This window comes from Mesoplodon mirus, assembly GCF_964341445.2.
Source record: "Mesoplodon mirus genome assembly, chromosome: 12".
Classification (NCBI taxonomy): Eukaryota; Metazoa; Chordata; class Mammalia; order Artiodactyla; family Ziphiidae; genus Mesoplodon; species Mesoplodon mirus.
This window is the reverse complement of record NC_138988.1, coordinates 85532701-85554626: the sequence shown is the minus strand read 5'-3', so window position 1 is coordinate 85554626 and position 21926 is coordinate 85532701. Positions and strand designations below refer to the sequence as shown.

At 42.4% G+C, this 21926-nt stretch overlaps 4 protein-coding genes and 1 pseudogene across 5 annotated transcripts; 1 reads left to right on the top strand and 4 right to left on the bottom strand.

The window, feature by feature from the left end:
- Positions 1-106: 106 nt before the first annotated feature.
- Positions 107-833, bottom strand: LOC309813556 (histone H3.1). The gene has a single exon (XM_082638541.1). It carries the CDS (start codon positions 684-686, stop codon positions 276-278), a length of 411 nt encoding a protein of 136 aa, XP_082494667.1. The 5' UTR covers positions 687-833; the 3' UTR covers positions 107-275.
- A 1369-nt stretch (positions 834-2202) lies between these two features.
- On the bottom strand, positions 2203-2595 carry LOC309813438 (histone H2A type 1-like; the record flags this gene model as incomplete). The annotated part of the gene is made up of 1 exon (XM_082638301.1): positions 2203-2595. One exon carries the CDS (start codon positions 2593-2595, stop codon positions 2203-2205), a length of 393 nt encoding a protein of 130 aa, XP_082494427.1.
- Positions 2596-2991: 396 nt separating this feature from the next.
- On the top strand, positions 2992-3391 carry LOC309813397 (histone H2B type 1-C/E/F/G/I-like; the record flags this gene model as incomplete). Its single annotated transcript, XM_082638260.1, has 1 exon — positions 2992-3391. One exon carries the CDS (start codon positions 2992-2994, stop codon positions 3367-3369), a length of 378 nt encoding a protein of 125 aa, XP_082494386.1. The 3' UTR covers positions 3370-3391.
- A 3223-nt stretch (positions 3392-6614) lies between these two features.
- Positions 6615-6974, bottom strand: LOC309813192 (histone H4). The gene has a single exon (XM_082637768.1). The coding sequence runs from the start codon at positions 6962-6964 to the stop codon at positions 6653-6655; it is 312 nt and encodes a 103-aa protein (XP_082493894.1). The 5' UTR covers positions 6965-6974; the 3' UTR covers positions 6615-6652.
- A 12449-nt stretch (positions 6975-19423) lies between these two features.
- On the bottom strand, positions 19424-20413 carry LOC309813170 (histone PARylation factor 1-like; annotated as a pseudogene). The gene has a single exon. The product of its transcript is annotated as a histone PARylation factor 1-like (transcript).
- Between the last annotated feature and the right edge of the window lie 1513 nt (positions 20414-21926).

Genomic DNA, 21926 nt, shown 5'->3' with positions numbered 1-21926 from the left:
CTACTTTTGAGCAACTTTTGCACATAACGTACCAATTGAAGGTATACAAAGCTGCCAGAATTTAATTAACTTAAATAGTACATACAGACATTTGTAAAGCTCCACGACACTCCCAAAAAACAAGTTTACCTAGTGATTCATGAGAAAATTTTCACCTTAACATCCCAAACCAAAACACATTGAAACAGGACAGACTAAATGACAGCTATTTTAAAGAAAATGTGGGTGGCTCTTAGAAGAGCCTTTTTAGTTGGATTAAAATAGCTGAGGAAGCTTTACGCCCTCTCCCCGCGGATGCGGCGAGCGAGCTGGATGTCCTTGGGCATGATGGTGACGCGCTTGGCGTGGATGGCACACAGGTTGGTGTCCTCGAAGAGCCCCACCAGGTAGGCCTCACACGCCTCCTGCAGCGCCATCACGGCCGAGCTCTGGAAACGCAGGTCGGTCTTGAAGTCCTGCGCGATCTCGCGCACCAGGCGCTGGAACGGCAGCTTGCGGATCAGCAGCTCCGTGGACTTCTGGTAGCGGCGGATCTCGCGCAGGGCCACCGTGCCGGGCCGGTAGCGGTGCGGCTTCTTCACGCCGCCCGTGGCCGGCGCGCTCTTGCGGGCCGCCTTGGTAGCCAGCTGCTTGCGCGGCGCCTTACCACCAGTGGACTTACGCGCAGTTTGTTTAGTTCGAGCCATCGTAAGAAAACAGAAAAAAAAAAACAAGCTGGCAAGTAATTAGGAAAAGGTCCCCTTTATATATACTCAGAAACGTTCTGATTGGCCTTGCGCTATTTCAAAAGCCCCGCGGAACAAAACCATTGGCTAAAGTGTCAACGCAGTGATTGGTGAAGTACTAGAGATTCTGATTGGATGAAATACTCCACATTTCAATCCCTCTTTTTGTTATACTCTGCGACCCAAAGGAACTAATTTTCTAATGTTCTAGTTCAGCGCATCTCACATTATAAATAAGGAACCACTTGGGGATCGTGGACGATGACAATTCTGATTCAAATCTATGTAATGGGGCCTAGAATTCCGAGGACTACGCTTTAAGAATAGATTTACTTGTATTCTTTTTTCTGCGTGGTTACTTTTTCTGAACTGAACTTAGATTCCCCTGGGCTGCCACTTCCTATCTCCACTGGGAAACCACGGGGAAAGCGACGGGCCGGGGACGACCGGCAAACAGTGCGCAACAAATGATTGACTTTCCTATGGTGGCCAAATGGGATTTTGCTTCAGTTTGTTCCAGCATTAATTAGTTAAGATAGCCTCCATTATGTTGAACTCTATTCTTTTAGCCCAGTCAGCCAGTCTCTGAGAGATCTTTCTTGCTTAATTTCACGTTGAAAATGATTTTCTAGTTAGAATTGTACTATGCACCTGGTGTTTACTTCTCCGAGAAAACACGCCCTTTCTCTGAACATTTTTCATTCCAGAAAGGAGATCACGGTGCGATAACCTCAAGCACCACCAGAGCCAGTCCCAGGACCGCCGGACGCCATCTTTGATTTTAAAATTTTCCTGAAGTAAAAAAGAACGCAAAATTGCATTCTTATCTGCGGCCCTATTTTCCACTCCTAGACTGTATAAGATTCCTTCCTACTCTCTCAAGGGAGGGCACAGCCTTGAGGGCACTAGTCTGCTGTGGTCTCCTTTGCCTGGCAAAGCAATAAAAGCTACTCTTCTACTTCACCCAAAACTGTCGCCGCTTACTATTCAGCACGGGTGAACAGAGGCCGAGTTTCGGCAACAAGTTCAGAACTTGAAAAGCCCGCGCTGATCTGATTTGCCAGCCGTTCTTTCGTTTGGCTGTTTCAAACGTCTTAGTGACATTCTAAGCTACCACCCCCCACCTGCCTTCTCTGCAGAATAGAATGTTTCCCTTCTCGCTAAATAACCAAACTACCCCAGGTTTTAAAAACGTTACCAAATCTTGCTTCTTCACCACTAAAAGCCCTTGCTTACGGTACTAACAACTTTTTTGTAAAAGTTGTTTCCCTGAGTCACATTTCAATCAGTCCCTTAGATAGCGAAGATAACTTGCGATAATAAACTGTGGCGAGTATCCAGTGGCTTCAACCGCGCATAAGCTTCATAGACTCAGCCGAGGCTTAGTTACAAGCTTTTTTAAGTGTGAAAATGTGGACGGCTCTGAAAAGAGCCTTTGGGTAAAAAGTTATAGACACGCACTGATATTGGGATTGGTTCACTTGCCCTTGGCCTTGTGGTGGCTCTCGGTCTTCTTGGGCAGCAGTACAGCCTGGATGTTGGGCAGGACGCCGCCCTGCGCAATGGTGACTTTGCCTAGCAGCTTGTTGAGCTCCTCGTCGTTGCGGATGGCCAACTGCAGGTGACGCGGGATAATACGCGTCTTCTTGTTGTCGCGGGCCGCGTTGCCCGCCAGCTCAAGGATCTCGGCCGTCAGGTACTCCAGCACTGCAGCCAGGTACACCGGAGCGCCGGCTCCGACCCGCTCGGCGTAGTTGCCCTTGCGGAGCAGGCGGTGCACACGGCCCACGGGGAACTGTAGCCCGGCCCGCGAGGACCGGGTCTTGGCCTTGGCACGTACCTTACCACCCTGTTTCCCCCGGCCAGACATGAGGAAATACTAAAAACAAAACAAAAACCAAAGAAAATGACCCTCAGAACACAAGAAACTAGACTATTATACTCTGCGGCGGTTTGGTAAAACAGACTGTGCGATTGGCCGAACACAAACCTTAGCCAATCAAAAGCTAGTTCTAAAACAACAACGTTACTAATTTACATAGAGAGTTTGTAATTGAAAGGTCAAATTATGTAAGGTTGAGCTAAGGGAAGAGCCAATGAGACTTTGTAATAAAGAGCCTATCAGAGATTAGGATGCTGAAAAGACCAATCACAAATCGTACTTCTACCATCACTAATTTGCATACAGACCAAACAAATATTGAGGCCGTTTGCCTGTGGGCGTATTTGTTTCTCGTTCGCTACCTGGTGGTTTTTTGGTTTTGCGATGCCTGAACCGGCGAAGTCTGCTGCTCCGAAGAAGGGCTCCAAAAAGGCGGTGGCCAAGGCCCAGAAGAAGGACGGCAAGAAGCGCAAGCGCAGTCGCAAGGAGAGCTACTCCGTGTATGTGTACAAGGTGTTGAAGCAGGTTCACCCGGATACCGGTATTTCTTCCAAGGCTATGGGTATCATGAATTCATTTGTCAACGACATCTTCGAACGCATTGCTGGCGAGGCGTCGCGTCTGGCGCATTACAACAAACGCTCGACCATCACGTCCAGGGAGATCCAGACGGCCGTGCGCCTGTTACTGCCCGGGGAGTTGGCCAAGCATGCCGTGTCCGAGGGCACCAAGGCTGTTACCAAGTACACCAGCTCCAAATAAGCTCGCTCCCTCTCCAATAACTCAAGGCTCTTTTAAGAGCCACCCATATTGTCTCTTAAGGGTCTGTAACTCCAGACTTAAATTATATTTATGTATGACCAACAAGGAAAGAAAAAACTCTGAAAGCTTCGGAAAGTTACTCTTTCGTAAGAGACGTTTACATTTATAAGAGAAGTGCCCCTTTTGTATGGGTGTCTCTTACTCTACCAGGCAGGAGGATGGCCGAATCTCTTATCTATGGAAAAGCCCACAACTTACATCTGCATAACAACGTTACCCGTGTTTCCTGTGCTTTTCCTGGTTGCCTCCCACAACTGACTACCCATCCCCATCGTTTTTAGTTTTTAGCTGAAGATGGTATTTAAGGTGGTAGCTTGCAGCCATTTTGTAGATTTTGTTTTACTGGGGCTCTCCAATGTATACAGGAGATACACGTTGTTACCTTTTGTTTTTCTCCTGTCAATCTGCCTTCTATCAAGCCAAAGAATCTAGAAGGGAAGAAGGAAAAAGGGAAAAAGAAGGAAAAAAAAAATTCTTTCCTACATCTACACAGTGATTTTTGTGAACATGAAATAAGTTACTATATTTTGAATGGTGCTTGTGAAGAAAATTCCCTAAACTCCACATATAATTAAGGCATTCATTTCTTGCTTTCCGAAGTTAATTTTAAATACATTTTAAAATAATGTATTCTTGAAAACAAATACATAAGTATATTTGAGAAATGGATAAGCATAGTTTAAGGGGAAATCCCCCAGCATATGATACAGTCCTGACTGCCTCTTTGAATGCTAAATTTGGGCATCTTACTTAAACCCTCTCTGAGCATTTCCTTCTAAAATGGGAATAATAATCAGCAACTACTGTGTAGCATTGCTGGGGTGATCAATAAAAGAGCACAAGTAAAGTACTCAGGGTGGTGACTGCACAGAGAAGGTCTTCTAAAGTATTAGCTGTTGGCTAAAGCCTCTGGTTGAAGTGCTGGGAAGCTGCTCTTAGTCCTGCCCACTTTGGAGTCTCAGAGTCTTGAAGCCATAAACAAGGCAGTAGGCCGGAAAGCCTACTAGCATTTAACACCAATTAGGATTCCTTATCTGGCAGTGTGAACAATCCAAACCACTTCTAACAGTCCAAGCCCCTCCACTTCTAACAGTCCAAGCCCCTCTTTGAAACCAGTTCTTTCCCCTGAACTGTTCTGAGGACAACCTAGTGCCTGTGACTGTAAGTCTTCCCTGCCTTTGATGGCCAATTCAAGCAACATGTACCTTACTTTCCAAGGACTTTCTCATGCCTCACTAGGATTAGAGGTACCTCTTTTAATAAGGTGTTGGGTTATAAGGAAGGCCATAAAAGAACTACTCACCTCCCTCCGCCCAACAATAATACTTCCTTTCTGCATCCAGGCTTTCTTTCTTGGTCTTCCTTCCATTTGGAACTTCACTTTCTCAATCTTTTTTGCCCTCAAGCATCACTTATGAGTAAAGCCTTCTATGACCATATCATTTAAAATGTCACCTCCTTCCTCCATACTTTAACGCCTTTCCCAGCTTCAGTGGTCCTCATAGCACCATCTTACATACTGTTTTACCTGTTTTGTTTGTGCCCCCTCCAACAAAATATAAGCTCCATGAATATAGATATATTGTTTTGTTCACAGTTGTTCACTGCTATAATTCCATAGCATCAGACAGTGCCTGGTATATGCCATATGCTCAATTTTGTTTGTTTATTAAATTAACATCGTCATATGAATTTGTTTCCTCAAACCACTGCCTTAGCTCAAATAACATCTGATCCTTTTCATATTTAAGCACCAGAGCCTGTATCTTTAAAACAGATGAGATTCCAAATGACTCCATTGATTTCTGGCTCACAAAGTATCACCCTACAAATTACTTGCAGGCCACAAGGAGGAAAAACCTGCTTTTACAAAGAAACTAATCACCCTAAACCAGTAATTGATCTATCATATCAAATCTGGATAACCCCGACATCAAGTGCCTCTGATGTACAATAGTATTTACATAGAATCATCTGTAACTGTTCCTTGACAAGAAAATTAACGTGATTTCAGTCAAGTCTAGGGAAAATCACTTGTAGGGCATTCAGGGTACAGAAGTCAAGGAAAATAACCCCATCAGGAAACAAGCCAAACCAAGACATCCTATAGGCCAGGTCTACAGCAAATCAATATCAAAAAACTAAATGAGATCAAGGAGGAGAGGAGAAAACTTGTAGATTAAAAGACCTGAGACAAAAAAAGAGAGAGAAACATGAGACTGAAAAGGCGTGATTGGATCCTCCTAAGCAAACCAGATCTCTAAGACATTTTGGGGCATAACTGGGATTTGTTACTGTGAACCCAGTATTAGATATTAGGGAATCTGGTTTTAGTTTGGCATTGATTATATGGGAGCATTTTTAAAATATAAAAAAATAGTGCGTACTTAATTTGAGGTAAAATATACTGATGCCTGTGTAGTATTTTTTTTTTAAAGCATGTCTACTTAACTGTCAAGCTTAGGTGACATTTATGTTTGTTCATTAAGAAACATACTTCCTATCGGCTTTTTAAATTTTTCTTAACAGAAAGTCAGAATATAGTGTCCTCTATGCCTAGCAACACGTGCTAGCTCTCCCCGCTTGTGCATTTTAATTTTACCCCCAAAGCACTGGTACAAGGGTTTTTAAGTCTGCAGAGCCCAGCAGCAGCGCCACACTCCAGCAGAGCTCAGGAGCGCGCCCCCGTGCAGGGGACGACCCGCCCCACTCGTAAATCCGCCTTTGTTCCGGGCCCCACTTTTCGCCACGGGCGCGGGCTTTCTTTGTTCCTCGTCCTCGCCGCCATTTTGAGCACGGACCACAGGCGGGGGAAGGGAGCCTCGCATCACCACATCGCGGGCTGTGTAAGCCGACTTCTCATACACGATTTCAAACTTGAAATACACCAGAACTTAAGTGGAATCTTTCTAGGGAAGACAGTGCTCTGCGAGTTTCCTCACTGCCCCACGAAACGTTAAAATGCCCAAACTTATACCCGAAACCACTTCCACAAAGCAGAAACATACACAGATCAGCCAATTTCTGCCCTCCTAAAATATGAACGAGAAATTAAAATGCACGAAAAATAACTTTTGACTAATTGAAAGTAAATGAAGTTCACCTCATAAAAAGCAAGAAAAAAAAAACAGCAGAAAGTGCTCGCTCTTTCACCGAAACATTTGGGCGGCCCTGAAAAGGGCCTTTGGTGGTAAAAGATGTTAAATCGCTGAAAACAGGAGACCTAACCGCCGAAGCCGTAGAGGGTGCGTCCCTGGCGTTTGAGGGCGTACACTACGTCCATGGCAGTGACGGTCTTCCGCTTCGCGTGCTCCGTGTAAGTGACCGCGTCCCGGATCACGTTCTCCAAAAACACCTTCAGTACCCCGCGGGTCTCTTCATAAATCAGACCAGATATGCGCTTGACACCACCTCGCCGGGCCAGACGCCGAATGGCGGGCTTGGTGATACCCTGGATGTTGTCGCGCAAAACCTTACGATGCCGTTTAGCGCCCCCTTTCCCCAGTCCCTTACCACCTTTGCCTCGTCCAGACATGATAACACTGCTCTGACAATTTTCAAAACAGCGACAGAAAGCCCGAGGCAATTCCCTTATATGAGCGGGTTTCGGACCGAATTGAAAACTGAAAGCGCGCTCGCCCGCACTTTCCTTTAGCCCGCCGGCCCCTCTCCTCGCGGCCCAGTTCTCGATGACGTCATGATGACTTAGTCCCCGCCCGCCGAATGTGCCCTTCACGAAGCAGTCTCCAGCCGGTCCTCCGTCCCTAAGTAGGATTTTTCGGACCTATTTAACAGCTGCGTCAGACTAAAGATGTTAACATTTTTTTTTACTAATTATCTTTTGCTGCTTGGGATGCTTTGGAACCTCAGGAGCCTTGACCCACACGGCCGGAACTGCTGCAACCTTCTCTGGAATGCGGAGTCCCGCTTTGCCCCCAAGTTTATGGTGCTTCCAGCACTACTCCCCGCTACAACAAAATCCCTTCAAACCGAAACCCCCGCTCCGGAGGACTTTAAAAACTGCAGGACTTCACCTTCTCCATCACGAAGCCAAGGGAAATCTGACCAAAAGGATTTTCTTCCCAAAGGCGAATACGTGGTTGGTTAGTGATTCTGTGGTAGAATTCTCGCCCGCCGCGCGGACGCCCGTGTTCCTTTCCCTCTTGTTTTCGTTTCCTTCCCTGTTTATTAAAACCTGTAATTCTCATTTAATTACCTAACCACCCCTCACCTCTGCGCCCAGTAACTTAACTCTGTTAATGTTTACTTTTCTACTTCTCGTCGTTTCCTCTGATTCTGGTAGCGACATTATTCCAGAGACTTTGCAACTTGTAGCCAAGGAATTGAAATAATAGACGCCTTCTTACAGCTTTTATATTTAGAGGCCAAGTCGCCTCTGAATAGAGTTAAGAGTATTAGGAGAAGGCTTTTAATGAGGAGCAGAGTGGCGCAGCGGAAGCGTGCTGGGCCCATAACCCAGAGGTCGATGGATCGAAACCATCCTCTGCTACTTTTCTTCTGTAGTTAAAATTGTGTAACTTTGTTTCACAGTAAGGAAAAAAAAATAAAATGGCGCCCCACCTTTTTTTTTTTTTTTTTTTTTTTTTTTAATTCTGGAGCTAAAATGACTCCCTGAAAATAAACGTGAAACCGTTTACGTGATTTCTTCTGGTTGCCAAAGTAACCGTGCTATTTTATCACGACACTTCTCGTTGCCCTATGAAGCTGCGAAAATGTTGAATTAAACTGAGGGCAGGGGTGGAAGCCAAGATCTTGAGTTACATTTCCTTCTACAACATAATACGGAAAGCACTACTTTTAGGTAATTGTGGCCATGTGGTTAAGGTGATAGACTAGAAATCTGCTGGGCCATCCCGGCGCAGATTCTTCGAAACTACTAGAGTTTTAATCTTTGGAGTAAATAAGTAGTAGTTTGGGACAGAGTGCAGAGTTTGGGTGGCCATGATTGTACTTTGACCTGAGAAAACCACTTCGGCAGCTACTGGTAAATGTGTCTCTACCCTCTACCTTGCTTTACAATCTCTAACAGAACTATTCTCTATGCTCATTTTTTAAATATATGTGTGGGCTTTTATAGTTTTCTCTTTATGGGTTTTATAGTTTTCTCTCTCTCAGAAAGGATTCCTATTCATATATTTATGTGTTAGATACTGTGCTAGGTGCTAAGAAAAGGCATTAAGTAGCCTACAGTGTAGACATGATTTTAAACAAGTAAATACGTATGTATAGTACAAGTATGTATGGTACAGATATTTCTTTTAAAAGATCGTACATTAAGTGCAATGGAAACAAGGGAGAAGGATGGTTGTTTCCCGGTAGCCCTATGACCACCCAGTAGTTGGTGATTCGCTGGAAGGAGTCACATGAATCAACATTTACCCAAGGTTAAGATTTATTACAGCAAAGGAAAAAGTGCAGACACACACAAAAATATATACACAAGGAAATACTAGAGAAGGCTTTCTTGTCCTTCATCTTCAGGGATGGCACGGATGCTCTTTCTTGCTTGAGGGGAAAAGTCATGGAAAGCAACACACCAGTCATGGTCAAAAATTATTTTGGCTGGATTTCCTTGCCTATAATCTTCTCAAAGATGGAGTCTTCAACGGACTGGATATATATATATATATATATATATATATATATATATATATATATCCACTTCAATATGTATATTCACAATGTTATGTATGTATACATATAAAATCCTAATTTGACCACTCCAAACTTGGATGTTAAGTGCACAACTCAAACTTAACATGTCCAACCAGAACTTATCCTAACCCCACACACACCACCCCCAAAATGCTCCTTCCTCTCCTCCTGTGGTGGTCCCCATCTCAGTAAATGGAAACTGTTGTTAAAGCAAAAAATCGTGGAGCTATGTATGACTTCTCTATTTCTCTCACACCCTCAATCCAATCAGCAAATCCTTCAAAACATATCCAGAATTCAACCGCTTCTTACCACTTCCACCAACACTACCCATGATGATTTAGCCACCATCTTCCTGCTTCCAGGAAGAGAGAAAGAGAGAAAACAAGTCCATGTTCAGGTATTTTCAGGATCTTTTTGTTAAATAATCTCCACCTTAAAGATAATCTCAAAATTCAAAAACATATGTATATGAGAAATTCAGCACATTTTTATTGAGCTCCTACTATTTGCCACTTATTATTCCGTGGACAGGGAAGAAAGACTGTGAAAGGGCCCATTTCTGTAGTCCAGAAAGCTGCTAATTTACTAGTCAAGAAAAGCCAAGACCTACCACAAATAAGCCAGGAAGGCCAATGCTCCCAGGGTCTAGAATTTAAGAAAATTAAGGAAATGCCTAATGTGTAGACTGATAATGTTGACATTATCTTCAAACGAGGTGCCTGAGGTCACAGAGATTCACTGACAAGCTTAAAAGAAGCCATCCAAAATATAACTTTATATCACATCATTGGGCCAAGCCCTCTACAAAACATTATAAATTCTATAAATATTTTGACCATAGAATGATTTTATTGTAACATGTTTTTGTGTTGATTCATCTATTAAATGTAAAAATTGTCACAGTCAAAATTTTTGTAATTATACCGTAGTGCTTATTTCTTAATATAGGGAAGCCTCAAATAATAGTAATGGCACTGGACTCCCCTAAACCCTGAGAAACGCCAAAAAAAAAAAAAAAAAAAGCATTCTCTTTTCAAACAGATAGAAATATACTGTGAAAAGTGCTTTGATGTCACATTATGACAATCAGGGAAAATACCAGAAAACCATGGGAAAGGGGAGATTGTTATGCCTGGGGGCCTGCAGATATCCATGCCGGATGACAAGAAAGACAGTTGTGTAGATGCTGCCTTCTTACTGACAACTGTCCAGGCAGACATCCCAAGTACCTAGAGTTTGAAAATTGCAAGCGTGACTGAATATTAATAGGGAAGAAACTCTGAGTTCTCTTATTTAAAAATATCCCTCGATGCAGGCAATATGCAATATTTTGGCATCCTTTGGGTGCCATAAACTACAGTTTTTTTCTGCTCGGGAGTTGTACAGTCAATGACTTTTCCCTCCATGGAGTACCCCAGACCGAAATAATTGTCAGTTCTTACCCTTCACAAGGCCCTACTCCTTGGCCCGAGATAACCCCTGTAATCTCGAGTTTCTATTTTTCCAATGACAGAGAGCGCCGGCGGCGTGGGGGCCATTGCCTTTTTGTCATTACGTAACTTTCACGACTCAGAACGGGGCAGAAAACTTACTTCCTAAGTGTCGCGGCAATGCCCTATAGTCGGTGACCACGTGGCCTAACGGATAAGGCGTCTGACTTCGGATCAGAAGATTGAGGGTTCGAATCCCTTCGTGGTTATTGTCGCCTTTTATGCCCTCTTCTAGTAATCGATAGCTACATCTCATGGGTAGCCGGTAGGAAATCATGTGTTTTTCGAACCCTTTTCTTCCTGCCCTATATTAAAGAGGCTATTCTCAAAAGCCTTGGGAGAACCAGTGTAAAGAGTGGCTGGAAGTCAAAACCGAAATAAGGCCTTCCAATAATTTGGGGCTCTCAAACTCTCCCCAGATTTGGATTTGAGCCCTGAGTTTCATTTTCACAGGCTCGGCTTGTCCTTGAAAAGGGAATTCCGATCTGTAAACGGAGCTCTCTCGAACTGAGCCCCCAGTGGGTAGCACGGGGGGAAACCTGCTGCTTCTCCTTCCCCATGGCTTCGCCCAAGGCCACAACCTCTTCACAGTTCTCTTCTAGTCTGAGTTCCGGCTGCTGGAATCTGTCACTGGTTTCCACTCTTCCCCTATCTTTTCCATCTTAACTTTCTTGTTTTCCTTTGGTTTTGCTGCCGTCAAAAGGATGAGAACAGCTTATATTCAAACCTAAATTACAGAACAGAATACCATGGTCATTGAAAGAGCCGGACTGTTTGCGGAGTGTGTGTATACAAACAGGAAGGCAGAGAACATAGCTGGGCAAAATATACAAAAACATTTTCCCATGCTTAAATAACTGAATTGATTAATACTTTAGGATGAAGAAAATCTCATTTCCAATTGATGACTTCTTGGTGAAACATAGGGTGTTTTCAGATTCAAACGTTTGTTCAGATCACACGGAGGCTTAACTCTTTTCTACTTAACGTATTCCTCTTTCCTTCTCTCTTTGGTAGTTAAGGAAAAAACATACCCTTTGGGTTTAAAAGAGGTGAGGGGCAGAAGCAAAATTGCTCCAGATCTACCTCCCTATTTTGGAAACAATACAAGAGATTAGCACATTTAAAATTATCCTTTAATGTGTATTAAAAGGAGTGACAAGTACCCTAAGGTATATTCTGCCTTGACAAAGTTTCAGTCCCTACCATGTCACCATCATGCACACGCACATATACACATACACACATATACAATATGCCTGTGTTTATTTTACAACTAATCTGTTGAATGTTTACAGTGTGCAAAGTTGGAAGGAAAAGGATATAAGAGGGTGGTACCCCTACAACCTTATTCTCAAACAAGGTAACATGGGGTTGAAGGGACAAGAGGGATAAGACTGCTCAGGCATCCAATATCTCTGATTCTTTTTTGGAGAAAATTCAAAATTATAAAAAGCATATCACCCAATTCCTCAAGGCCCCACTTTGGCCTCCAATCTGGATCAGCATTTCCTGAGTTTTTATTTTCAAGATAAAATGGGTTAAAATTTGTGAACTGTCTTTGAATCACAGGTACTACATAAGCCATATATTGTTAGGTAAAATTCAAAAACAGATTTTACTTCAAAATTTGTGCTTCGTAGGTCTCAGTCCTCAGGAGCCTTTGGAGCTCTGCTGATCTGTGACAAGTGTACTTCAGAAGGATTTTCCAGGTATGAAAAGTCACAATCCCAGTCACTGGATTTGAACATGTTAGAAAGATCTTATCACCTTAACCACTTGATCTTAGAGAACTTGGTTCCCATGAACCTTAGTAAGGAAACGTTGGTTATATGATTTTTTTTTAACAATTAATTTGTCTGGTCTCTACCTCAGTTTTCTCATCTGTAAAATAGAGACAGGTGATGAGGCGGGGTGGGAATTTTCAGAGAGATCATCTTTACGTTCCCTTCAAATTTTGTTATTCTACACCGAACACTCAGCCCTTTGCTATAGTTTACTATAAGGTGAAAAGAGGGAACTGGTGAGATTTTATGGTATTATGTGCTGATATTAAGATATAAGTGGCAGAAGATGATCAAAGAAGGGAGAAACTAATAGGGGCTGGAACACCTGGAAAAGATCTTTGATTAAATTCATTCATGTAGAATACAAAGAGGAGAGTGATGCTTTCAACTGAGGATTCACGGAAAAGGTACATTTGATGTAGGTCTTGCAAGAGGATTTTGCAGCAAGGGAGCAGAGACCCTCCAGGCAGAAGGGACTACTTGAGCAAAAGCAGAGCATGTGAAGAGCTTCTGCTCCTGAACACAGGGACCAGTGGTCAGATAAAACTAGAGTCTGATGAAGAGTTTGGGAGGATAGGGAGTGATAAGGTGTAAAGAGGGAGCGCCTTGGACCTGGAAACGTGTCTAGAATTTAAGAGGCAAAAAAAAAAAAAAAAAAAAATCAACAAAAACTGCCGAGACAGGGAACCAAAGCTGGGGAGCGGGTGGGAGCAGGGAGTGAAGAGAGGCGAATGGCCAGTGGTTCTCAGCCCAAGAAACCCATCAGAATCACCTGTGGCCCCTGCAGCCACGCCTGGACGTCACCCTCGGAGATACTGATTCAACTGTGCCGAGGGGTGGAGGAAAGGTGGACATCTTGAGAAAACTCTCCAGTTGCTTGTAATTTGCTACCAGTGTTAGGAACGCAGTCAGGAAGATGGGCTGGGTGGGGAGGGGGTCAACAAGCGTAACGGAAGTCAGAGGGCCAGAAATCAGTTTTTGACAACGGTGGAGAAGCTGGGGAATACGTGAGCATACCTGTGTCTGAGCGGAGGCAGCAGAGTTTGATTCTTAACTCTCTCATCCACGTGACGTGACTCAAATCCTAATCTCTCTATAGAAGGGGCTAAAAGTAACGTTACTGACAGTGAAATTTACTTGTTACCTCAATTTGTCTCTAACACAGCATAGCGAAATACCTCCTTTACAAGGTACTAAAACCACCCTGCCGCAGTACAGCGGGAGAATCGAACGACGAGGATGGGATTCGAACCCACGCGTGCAGAGCACAATGGATTAGCAGTCCATCGCCTTAACCACTCGGCCACCTCGTCACCCGCGTGGGTGGTCTTCGATAAAATTATCTTTCTTTACTCAGCAGCGTTCTATTTGCCAAATTATATTATTATTTTGCTTTATTATTATTATTATTATTAATGAAGATAATGTCTTTTCTCCCTATAAATGGCCCTCTTGCTTTGATAAAGGAAGAAAAAATAAAGAAGGGACTGAGGTCCAGCCACTGAGGAAAATAGCATGAAGGATCCTCAAAAAATTAAAAATAGATATACTGTATGATCCAGCAAGCCCAGTTCTAGGTATTTATCCAAAAGAAATGAAAACAGGAACTAAAAAGATATCTGCACTCCCATGTTTATTGCAGCATTTTTCACAATAACCAAGATATGGAAAGAAATTGTGTCTGTCAACAGATGAATTGATAAAGAAAATGTGGTTGTATATATATACAAAGGAATATTATTCAGCCATGAGAAAGAAGGAAACCCCTGCCATTCACAACAACATGGACCTTGAGGGCATTATGCTAAAAGAGGTAAGTCATACAGAGAAAGACAAATACTATATGATGTCACTTATATGTGGAATCTAAAAATATGTTGCCTTACATGGTAAAAGTGATTTTGCAGATATGATTAAATTGAGGATTTCGAGATGGAAGATTATCCTGGATTATCTAAGTGAACCTAAAGGAGGATCAGATTCATTAGTAGGAAACGTGACTGCAGAAGCAAGAAGCGATACAAGGAAGAGGTCACTAGGTGAAAAAAAGCAAGGAAACATTCTTCCCTGAAGTCTCCAGAGGGAACACAGCCATGCTGACAACTTGATTGTAATCTTTTGAACTTCAGAACTGTAAGAGAGTAAATTTGTGTTGTTTTAAGTCACTAAATTTGTGGTAGTTTGCTACAGCAGCAATAGGAAGCTAAGACAGATGTTCTAAGGCACTGACATGACTGGGGTTTAATAGGTGGAAGGAAGCTTGCAGGGCTTTTTTCTGGAACAATTTTTAGAAACCAGAGGCATTCATGGGGGCTCTTGTTTCGCTGTCACAGAGCACTGAAGGATACATGTTCAAACTGTGGAGAGAGTCAACAGAAAGAATTTAGAGTCCCACTGACAGCTGGGACTGCTGTATTCAGAGACCAAAGGGTTAGCCATCACACCATGGGACCTTGGTATAACAAACCTTCAAGGTTAAGACTTGTATACTAATGCATCTGGTCTGTTGATCTTTAAAATGTTTCAGAATAGATTCAATCTAAGGAATATTAAGAGAGAGCCTCCTCTAAGGACACAGTGGAGGCTCTCAGATGACTACGATAGCTAGAGTCTCACTCTATGGTTTGGATATTTTAAGGTCTGTGTTCAGAGTTCTGCAGCCTACAGAGCATTTGCCTGAGTACCAGAGGAGAGAAAAGTCACAGGTGGGGCCTGTGACATATGAACTCTTTATCACCCAAGCACATAATTGACTTATAGGGATCTGATTGACTTTAGGCCAGCACCAGGCAAAGCAAAAAACATCAAGAGGAGAGATTTTAGGGGGGCGGGTGGTGAGGGTGATGGGGAGAGGGAAATTTTCAGTAGCCAGAGGAAAGAGCAAGGAGTTGGATGTTGATGGGAGAGAAGAAATGCAAGTCTAAGGGAGTGTCTATACATCAGAGTGTACTCCTGGTTAGGGAAAATGTAAGGGCAAGGTCACCAAAACTGAGACAAGTCCACTGAGATTTGAAGTCCAGGCGCTAACCATTACATCATGAGGCCCTTGAAGTTAGGTCTCTACCGAAAGACTGATGTGTACTCCTAACAGGTCAGTTTATCTTCAAAATAAAGTAGGCAACACATAAGCTTGTGGAGTTTGAACAGAGCCTCTCATGGGTACAGCTCTAAGATGTACTCAACAAGGGTACTGCTGTGTAGTAGGAACTTCCTCAGGACAGTGTTAGTGTTTGGAAGCCGATGGAGCACTGTAAGTAGGCTCCAGGAAAGGAAGGACCTGAGTGAGTAAGAGGGACTGTAAAACATGAACACCTAATCATTGGAACCAGGATTCTAATTTAGCAGAATCTGAGGAACTCTGGGCAAAAGGCAAAAAGGGCCATCAGGTGTAAGGGGAAGTAGGGCTAGAATTCCGGAGGAAGGTAATCAGAGACAGTCTTCTCTTGGCCAGTGGTTCCATGGTGCTTTGGTTGTTGACTTGGAAGTAACTAGCAGCGCCTACAGCCAGATATGTACATCTGGCTAACGATTTAGGAGAACCATAGGGGGAAAATTGCTAAGATGTTGCTTAGGTCCCAAAGAGATTTGGACTTAAACTGCTGGATTCAGAGTCCAGAGTGCTAACCATGGGATCCTTACATGAGGAACTTTCTACTTGCTACTGCAATTTATATATATATATATATATATATATATATATATATATATATATATATAATATATATAAATAATATATAACATATAAATTATATATATTATATATATTGCTATATATAATATATATATTATATATGTTATATATTATTATATATAACATACATATTATATATAAATTATATATATAATTTATATAGATATATATTCTTACATTAGGCTGATACGTTTTGAGGAGGCTTCAGAGAAGAGAAGATTTGCGAGAGGGGCCTCTGAGACATGAAGTGTTAAGACCCCGAGCATGCAAATTACTTAGGATCTGACTGTCTTCGGGAACCCAGGGAAGAGTAGTTGTCGAGAGAGTGAATGGTGTTCCAAGGGGCCCGAAGAGTGTACTTTACAGGAGTCCGAGAAGAGAGTAAGTAAGGATGCTCCTCGGGAGAAGGAAGCCTGAGTGGGAAGGTTATGCCCAGAAACCAGTGTACATTATCGATTTGAGGGAAACACGGAGGAAATTGGCTGGCCACCAAAACAAAAGTAGGTCCCACCGAGATTTGAACTCGGATCGCTGGATTCAAAGTCCAGAGTGCTAACCATTACACCATGGGGCCACCATTTGCTGAGAGATTTATGAATATTCATCGAAGAGTCTGTCATTCTATTCAGGGTTTTATGGACTATCGTTTTCATTTAAAAAATATTCATAGAGAATCTGCTGTATGCCAATCAGCAGAAGCTCCAAGTGAAACGCGACGATCAGGGTTCACAGGCACTACGAACTTCTCAGGACCCAGTTCGTGTCAGAAACTGATGGAACTTGAACCCAGGACTGAGGTCAGGGGTGGAAAACGTGAATAGTCACCCAGGGGGTAATCTAAATTACGAGGATCGGAGGAGATTCTGTGGCCTAAAGAAGGAGGAGGAGCAAGAGAGGACAGTTGTGGAATCCCAGAGGAAAGGGTAAGGAAAGATGTTCTGCAGGACAGTGTCTCCTTGCTGACGGGGATGGGGTATCTTGCGCAGTGTTTAGGTGTCTTTAGCCTCCTCGAGGTACCACGGTGATTTAAGAGACGAGGAGGGAAGACACTAAAAGACAGACAGGTCCCACCGAGATTTGAACTCGGATCGCTGGATTCAAAGTCCAGAGTGCTAACCATTACACCATGGGGCCTCTGCCATATTACTTTCTCCACGCTTTTACAAATGTGTCTGCTGCCCGTCGTATGCGCTTCATTGGAAAGGTTTGTCTTAGATGAGCGAAGGCCTCGCCATCAGTGCTACGCATGCGAAAAGCCTAGCAGAGCTCACTTTGCTTGGAATTTTTTCTCAGGGCCCCCGGAGGGTTTGAGTACCGGCATTCCTTGCAAAATCAACACTGTGCCTTTACTGAATTTCCAACCTGGGCCATGAACGTTTGTCTACATATGGTGTCAACACTTAAAAATCCCTTAGGACATGTGTGAATATAGAAAACGCAAGAGGAAAAAACAAGTTCAAGATAAGATAGGAAATTGCTGGTAATTTCGGGAATAAGAAAAAACTTTTTCCTTTTTGAGTATTTTTACGTCCTTCTTTTTGCTTCTCCGCATTTCCTAATGGATCGACTGCAAGTTGAATACAAGGTGAATTTTTGTTATATTTACTCTTATTTATGTTGCATATACTGTATGTGTATGTATTAGAGTTTTAGCGAGCAAAACAGTTTTGTTGTTGTTGTTTTGAAATTAAGGCAAAATCAGAAAACAGTTTTGAAAATTATTTAACTGGTACTTCCTCCCTACAATCTGGCCTCCTAAGTGGAATGATAAGAGGGCTCCAGAAGGAGGAAATATTGGAAATTTCTGTTTGAGATACTGATTCCCAAACATCAAAATACTCACGAGTGGAATAGTGGTGCACTATACCCAAATTCTTGGAAGAACATCGAAAAAATAGAGGCAGGCGAGGTTCGGAAGTCAGACCTGAGCTGAATTTCAGATAGGGAGACAGCAATTGAAAATGAACTAAAGCCTGAGCATTTTTTCAGCATATTTATGATGGTCTCAGAAATCCCTAGCGTTTACCAAAGTAATTTTCAAAGATTTTCTCTACATACAGTTATACTAAAGGACTAGAAATACCTGCTTCCGATTTTATGGAGAAAGATAATAATAACCAGTAAAACAGTATATTCCGTGTGTTTTACCGTTGCTATAGCTGGTACAGGAGCTATTTTTACCGGGAGGGAAAACAAAACTCCGTAGCCGGCAGGATTCGAACCTGCGCGGGGAGACCCCAATGGATTTCAAGTCCATCGCCTTAACCACTCGGCCACGACTACATAACTGACTACGTGGTCTAGATATATTCCCATGAGGAATAATATCTTTCCTCTTACAAACGTCTTTTAATTTAGACAACAGTTCTGGAATGCCTGTCATCATGGTAAAAAGCTCAGCAATTTGCAGATTGAGATGTTGGTTACAGACGTAATTACAAATTGTAACACTTGTCTGATTTACAAGATACCAAACACCTTACCAAGGTCACATTCCAATCCCTAAGAGGTGTAGTGGTCTCCAAAGCTGAGAGATCAAGTTACCAGACATAATGAATAAGATTTACCTCTGTTAAAAACGGGAAATATGTATTTTTAGCAAACCACTTTGGATATTCCTACACATCCCGAACTGTCCCACAAGCTCGTTCTGATGGTCTCTTGTAAACTTTATACAATCCCTTTGTTTGTAATCTTTATACAATCCCTTTCTTTCTAAAATCAAGTTTCAATCAAGAAAAACGCTAACGCTAGCAGAGGATGGTTTCGATCCATCGACCTCTGGGTTATGGGCCCAGCACGCTTCCGCTGCGCCACTCTGCTAACACGTAAATTCTGTTTTTTCAACTCATATTTCAAGGGGATAAAATTTGGCACTTTCTTGGCTATAAGAGGTTGTGAATATCTTTCTATGGCTGTTAAGAGTAGGAGTACTATATTTATGTCCACACGTGGCTACACTCCACCTCCAAATACTACTGACTTAGAATTCACCTTCGAAAGACTTCTATCAATTGAGGTAGGAGTTTCCTTGAGCTCGAACAAGATGACTTTCCAGGTTATTGGAAAACCAAATGCACACTGACGGGTACAATTTATAAAGGTGAAATTGTAAAAGGAGGATTAACTTTGGCTTCTCTCAGCCACACCCGGATACCAGAAGCGTAATTACCTTAAAAAGTTTTTTGTTTGTTGTTTTTCAGGGAAAATATTCTACTCCGCAGCCGGGGGAAAAGGAGAGCTGCATTGGCCGGGAATCGAACCCGGGCCTCCCGCGTGGCAGGCGAGAATTCTACCACTGAACCACCAATGCCCTGCCTATCGTGTTCTTTTTTTTTTACTGGTCTTCATATAGTTATAATTATATTGTCCCTATTTGCCAGATGGTCTTCAATGATTGCTGGGAAGAGATTCCTCTTCAACAGATTACATACAGGAGGTAAAAGCTGGCCAGCAACTTTATGAAAATAGTGTGAACTCTAGCAAAAGAGGTCCAGTCCCAACTCAAGCCCCATGCCATAATCACATTCATCATTAGCAAAATGCACAGAAGTCATCATTTCCTGAATGGGGGCAAAAACTTTTAGTCTCTCTTCATCACTTGTTGCCTCAACAGTTGTCTTGCAAATTCCCTTGAGGTCGGTGTCTGTTTCAGGGAGCTCTCTGTACCCAACATCATTTTTATTTACTGGGTCAATCAAGCCAGCACCAGGAATGGTCTTTGTCACAACTTTCTTATCTCCCTGTTTTCTTATCTCTCTGTCTACTTCTGTGAGCTTTTCATCTGTGTTTTTCAAGACACTAGTTTTCTTTTTATCTGTTACTTCTTTAAGCCTTTTCATCAAAAATAATTGACTGCAACAAACATTTTATCTTCATTTTGAACAATTATATAATTTTCCTTTGCTTCATTTGTGCCCACATATACAGGAGGTTCATCACAATTCTTGAATTACCTCATGTGGAACTGAGTTTTATTATCTCCAATAAATGGTGTGGTACTCAGGAGTATTATAGTACTATTTCCACTTAAGGTTAAAATTCAACCTTGCTGATTTTTTCTTCATTTTATGTTTTTTAGCAAGGACATCATAAGGACCCAGTAATTGAATACAAGGCTTGTGGACAGTGAATCAGCTGGTTTTTCAGGATCAAGTTCTTCATAGAACTTCCAGAAGTGATAGAAATTGTGAAGCAGAGAAAGCTTATAATGCTTTTCTAGTTCTTTTTAAAGATCACCAGAGATATCAGCTTCATTTACTCATCTTCACACCAACTCCTTTTTCACACTGTTGCCCCTCCCCAACCTGCCTGTGCTTCCTGCCGCTGCCAACCATTCTGGAGAATTCTCTTCTAAACTCAGTCACTTGGCTATTGAATTTAAATTTCAGTTTTTCACCACATGGGCCTCTCCATGGGGGTATCCTCCTGACAGGGCAGCTGGTTTCCATCAGATCAAGTGGTCCAAGACAGAAACTTGAGGAAGCTGCAACCTCTTAGCACTTAGTATGACAATGCCAACTTCCACATTATTCTATTCACTCAAAGCAAGTCACCAAGTCCAGTCCACACACAAGGGAGGAAAATTAGTCTCCATGTCTTGAAGGAGTGAACATGTTTTGAAACCAAAGCAAGGGCTGAAAGAGTACTGCAGGTAGTCTGGTAAACTGTCATTTGATGCCTTCTATTAAGAAGTTGATGGATCTTTCAAGAGATTCCTGGAATAAACAATAAAGTTCTTGGAATAAACAAAGTTAGGTGTAATTTTTATGTTTCTAAGCAAGAGTCCCCTTCTACTGGGTGTTAAAACCTACTTCCTAGTATTCTGAATTTTTTAATGAAGGTTTGGTTTGACATTTTATGGAAATGATATGTTGGCTTCTACACTGAAACAGATGAGAATATAACATGCCCTTATCAAATAAATATTGGAGTCAATAAATACGGTTATAATATATAAGTATGTCAGATACTCTAACTAGATGATATGCTGGGGATGGAGGTGGAGAATGAGACTCAAATGCTTGGCTCAAGATAAATCTAGTGAAAAGAGAAGAGCATATAGAAAATCTAAAATTGGGAAATCCATGTGTGAGATAGAGTAAAAATGTCATTTATGAAAATCAGTCATCCAGACCTCATTACTACCTTGTCGTGACCACCTGTTATAAGGTTTGGACCTCAGATTTACTGGTAGAGCAAACTCAGTGAAATTATCACCTGAAGGGAATTAGGCCCTAGAAACTGATTCTCACTAGTAGGACTCACAGGATCCTGATGTTACAAATCAGAATACAATTTATTAATACAGAAGGGAGTTTATAACTTTTCAAGACTGGAATACTCATAGCCACAATTCAGATCGCCTTGATCCTGGTCCTGAGGCTCTCTGGAGGCCAGCTTAGTAATAAGAAGGAGGCCTTATGACATACCATTGACAAGGACTGCCTCTTTGACCAAACTTTACTCAGGCTCCTCTGAGCCCTCCTCTCTGCTAGGCTTTAACCTTGGCCTACTGAGTCCAATTTTAGCAAGAATCCTGCTAAGCCAGTTTATTGAGAATCCCTCTACCCTTGATAACAAATCAAGCCCCTGTTTGTAATTTTCCATCCTCTGACCCCCCTCACCCTGCCCACCTGCTATAAATCCCCAGCTGTCCTTGCTATTATTCAGAGTTGAGTTCAGTTGTGTACTGGAGTCTCTTACTATCCTAGCCTGAATAAAAATATGTCAGATCCTTTTTAACAAGTGTTCAGTGCAATTTCTCTTTAACACTATCAGAGGAAAAGAAAGTAAGGCCCTGCCCTGGGATGGAGCAACACCATTTGAGGAACTGAAAGAAGACCTCTG

Bases quoted from the DNA above. Each gene is read 5' to 3' on its own strand.
- LOC309813192 (XM_082637768.1), bottom strand. From the start codon at position 6,964: ATGTCTGGACGAGGCAAAGGTGGTAAGGGACTGGGGAAAGGGGGCGCT.
- LOC309813556 (XM_082638541.1), bottom strand. From the start codon at position 686: ATGGCTCGAACTAAACAAACTGCGCGTAAGTCCACTGGTGGTAAGGCG.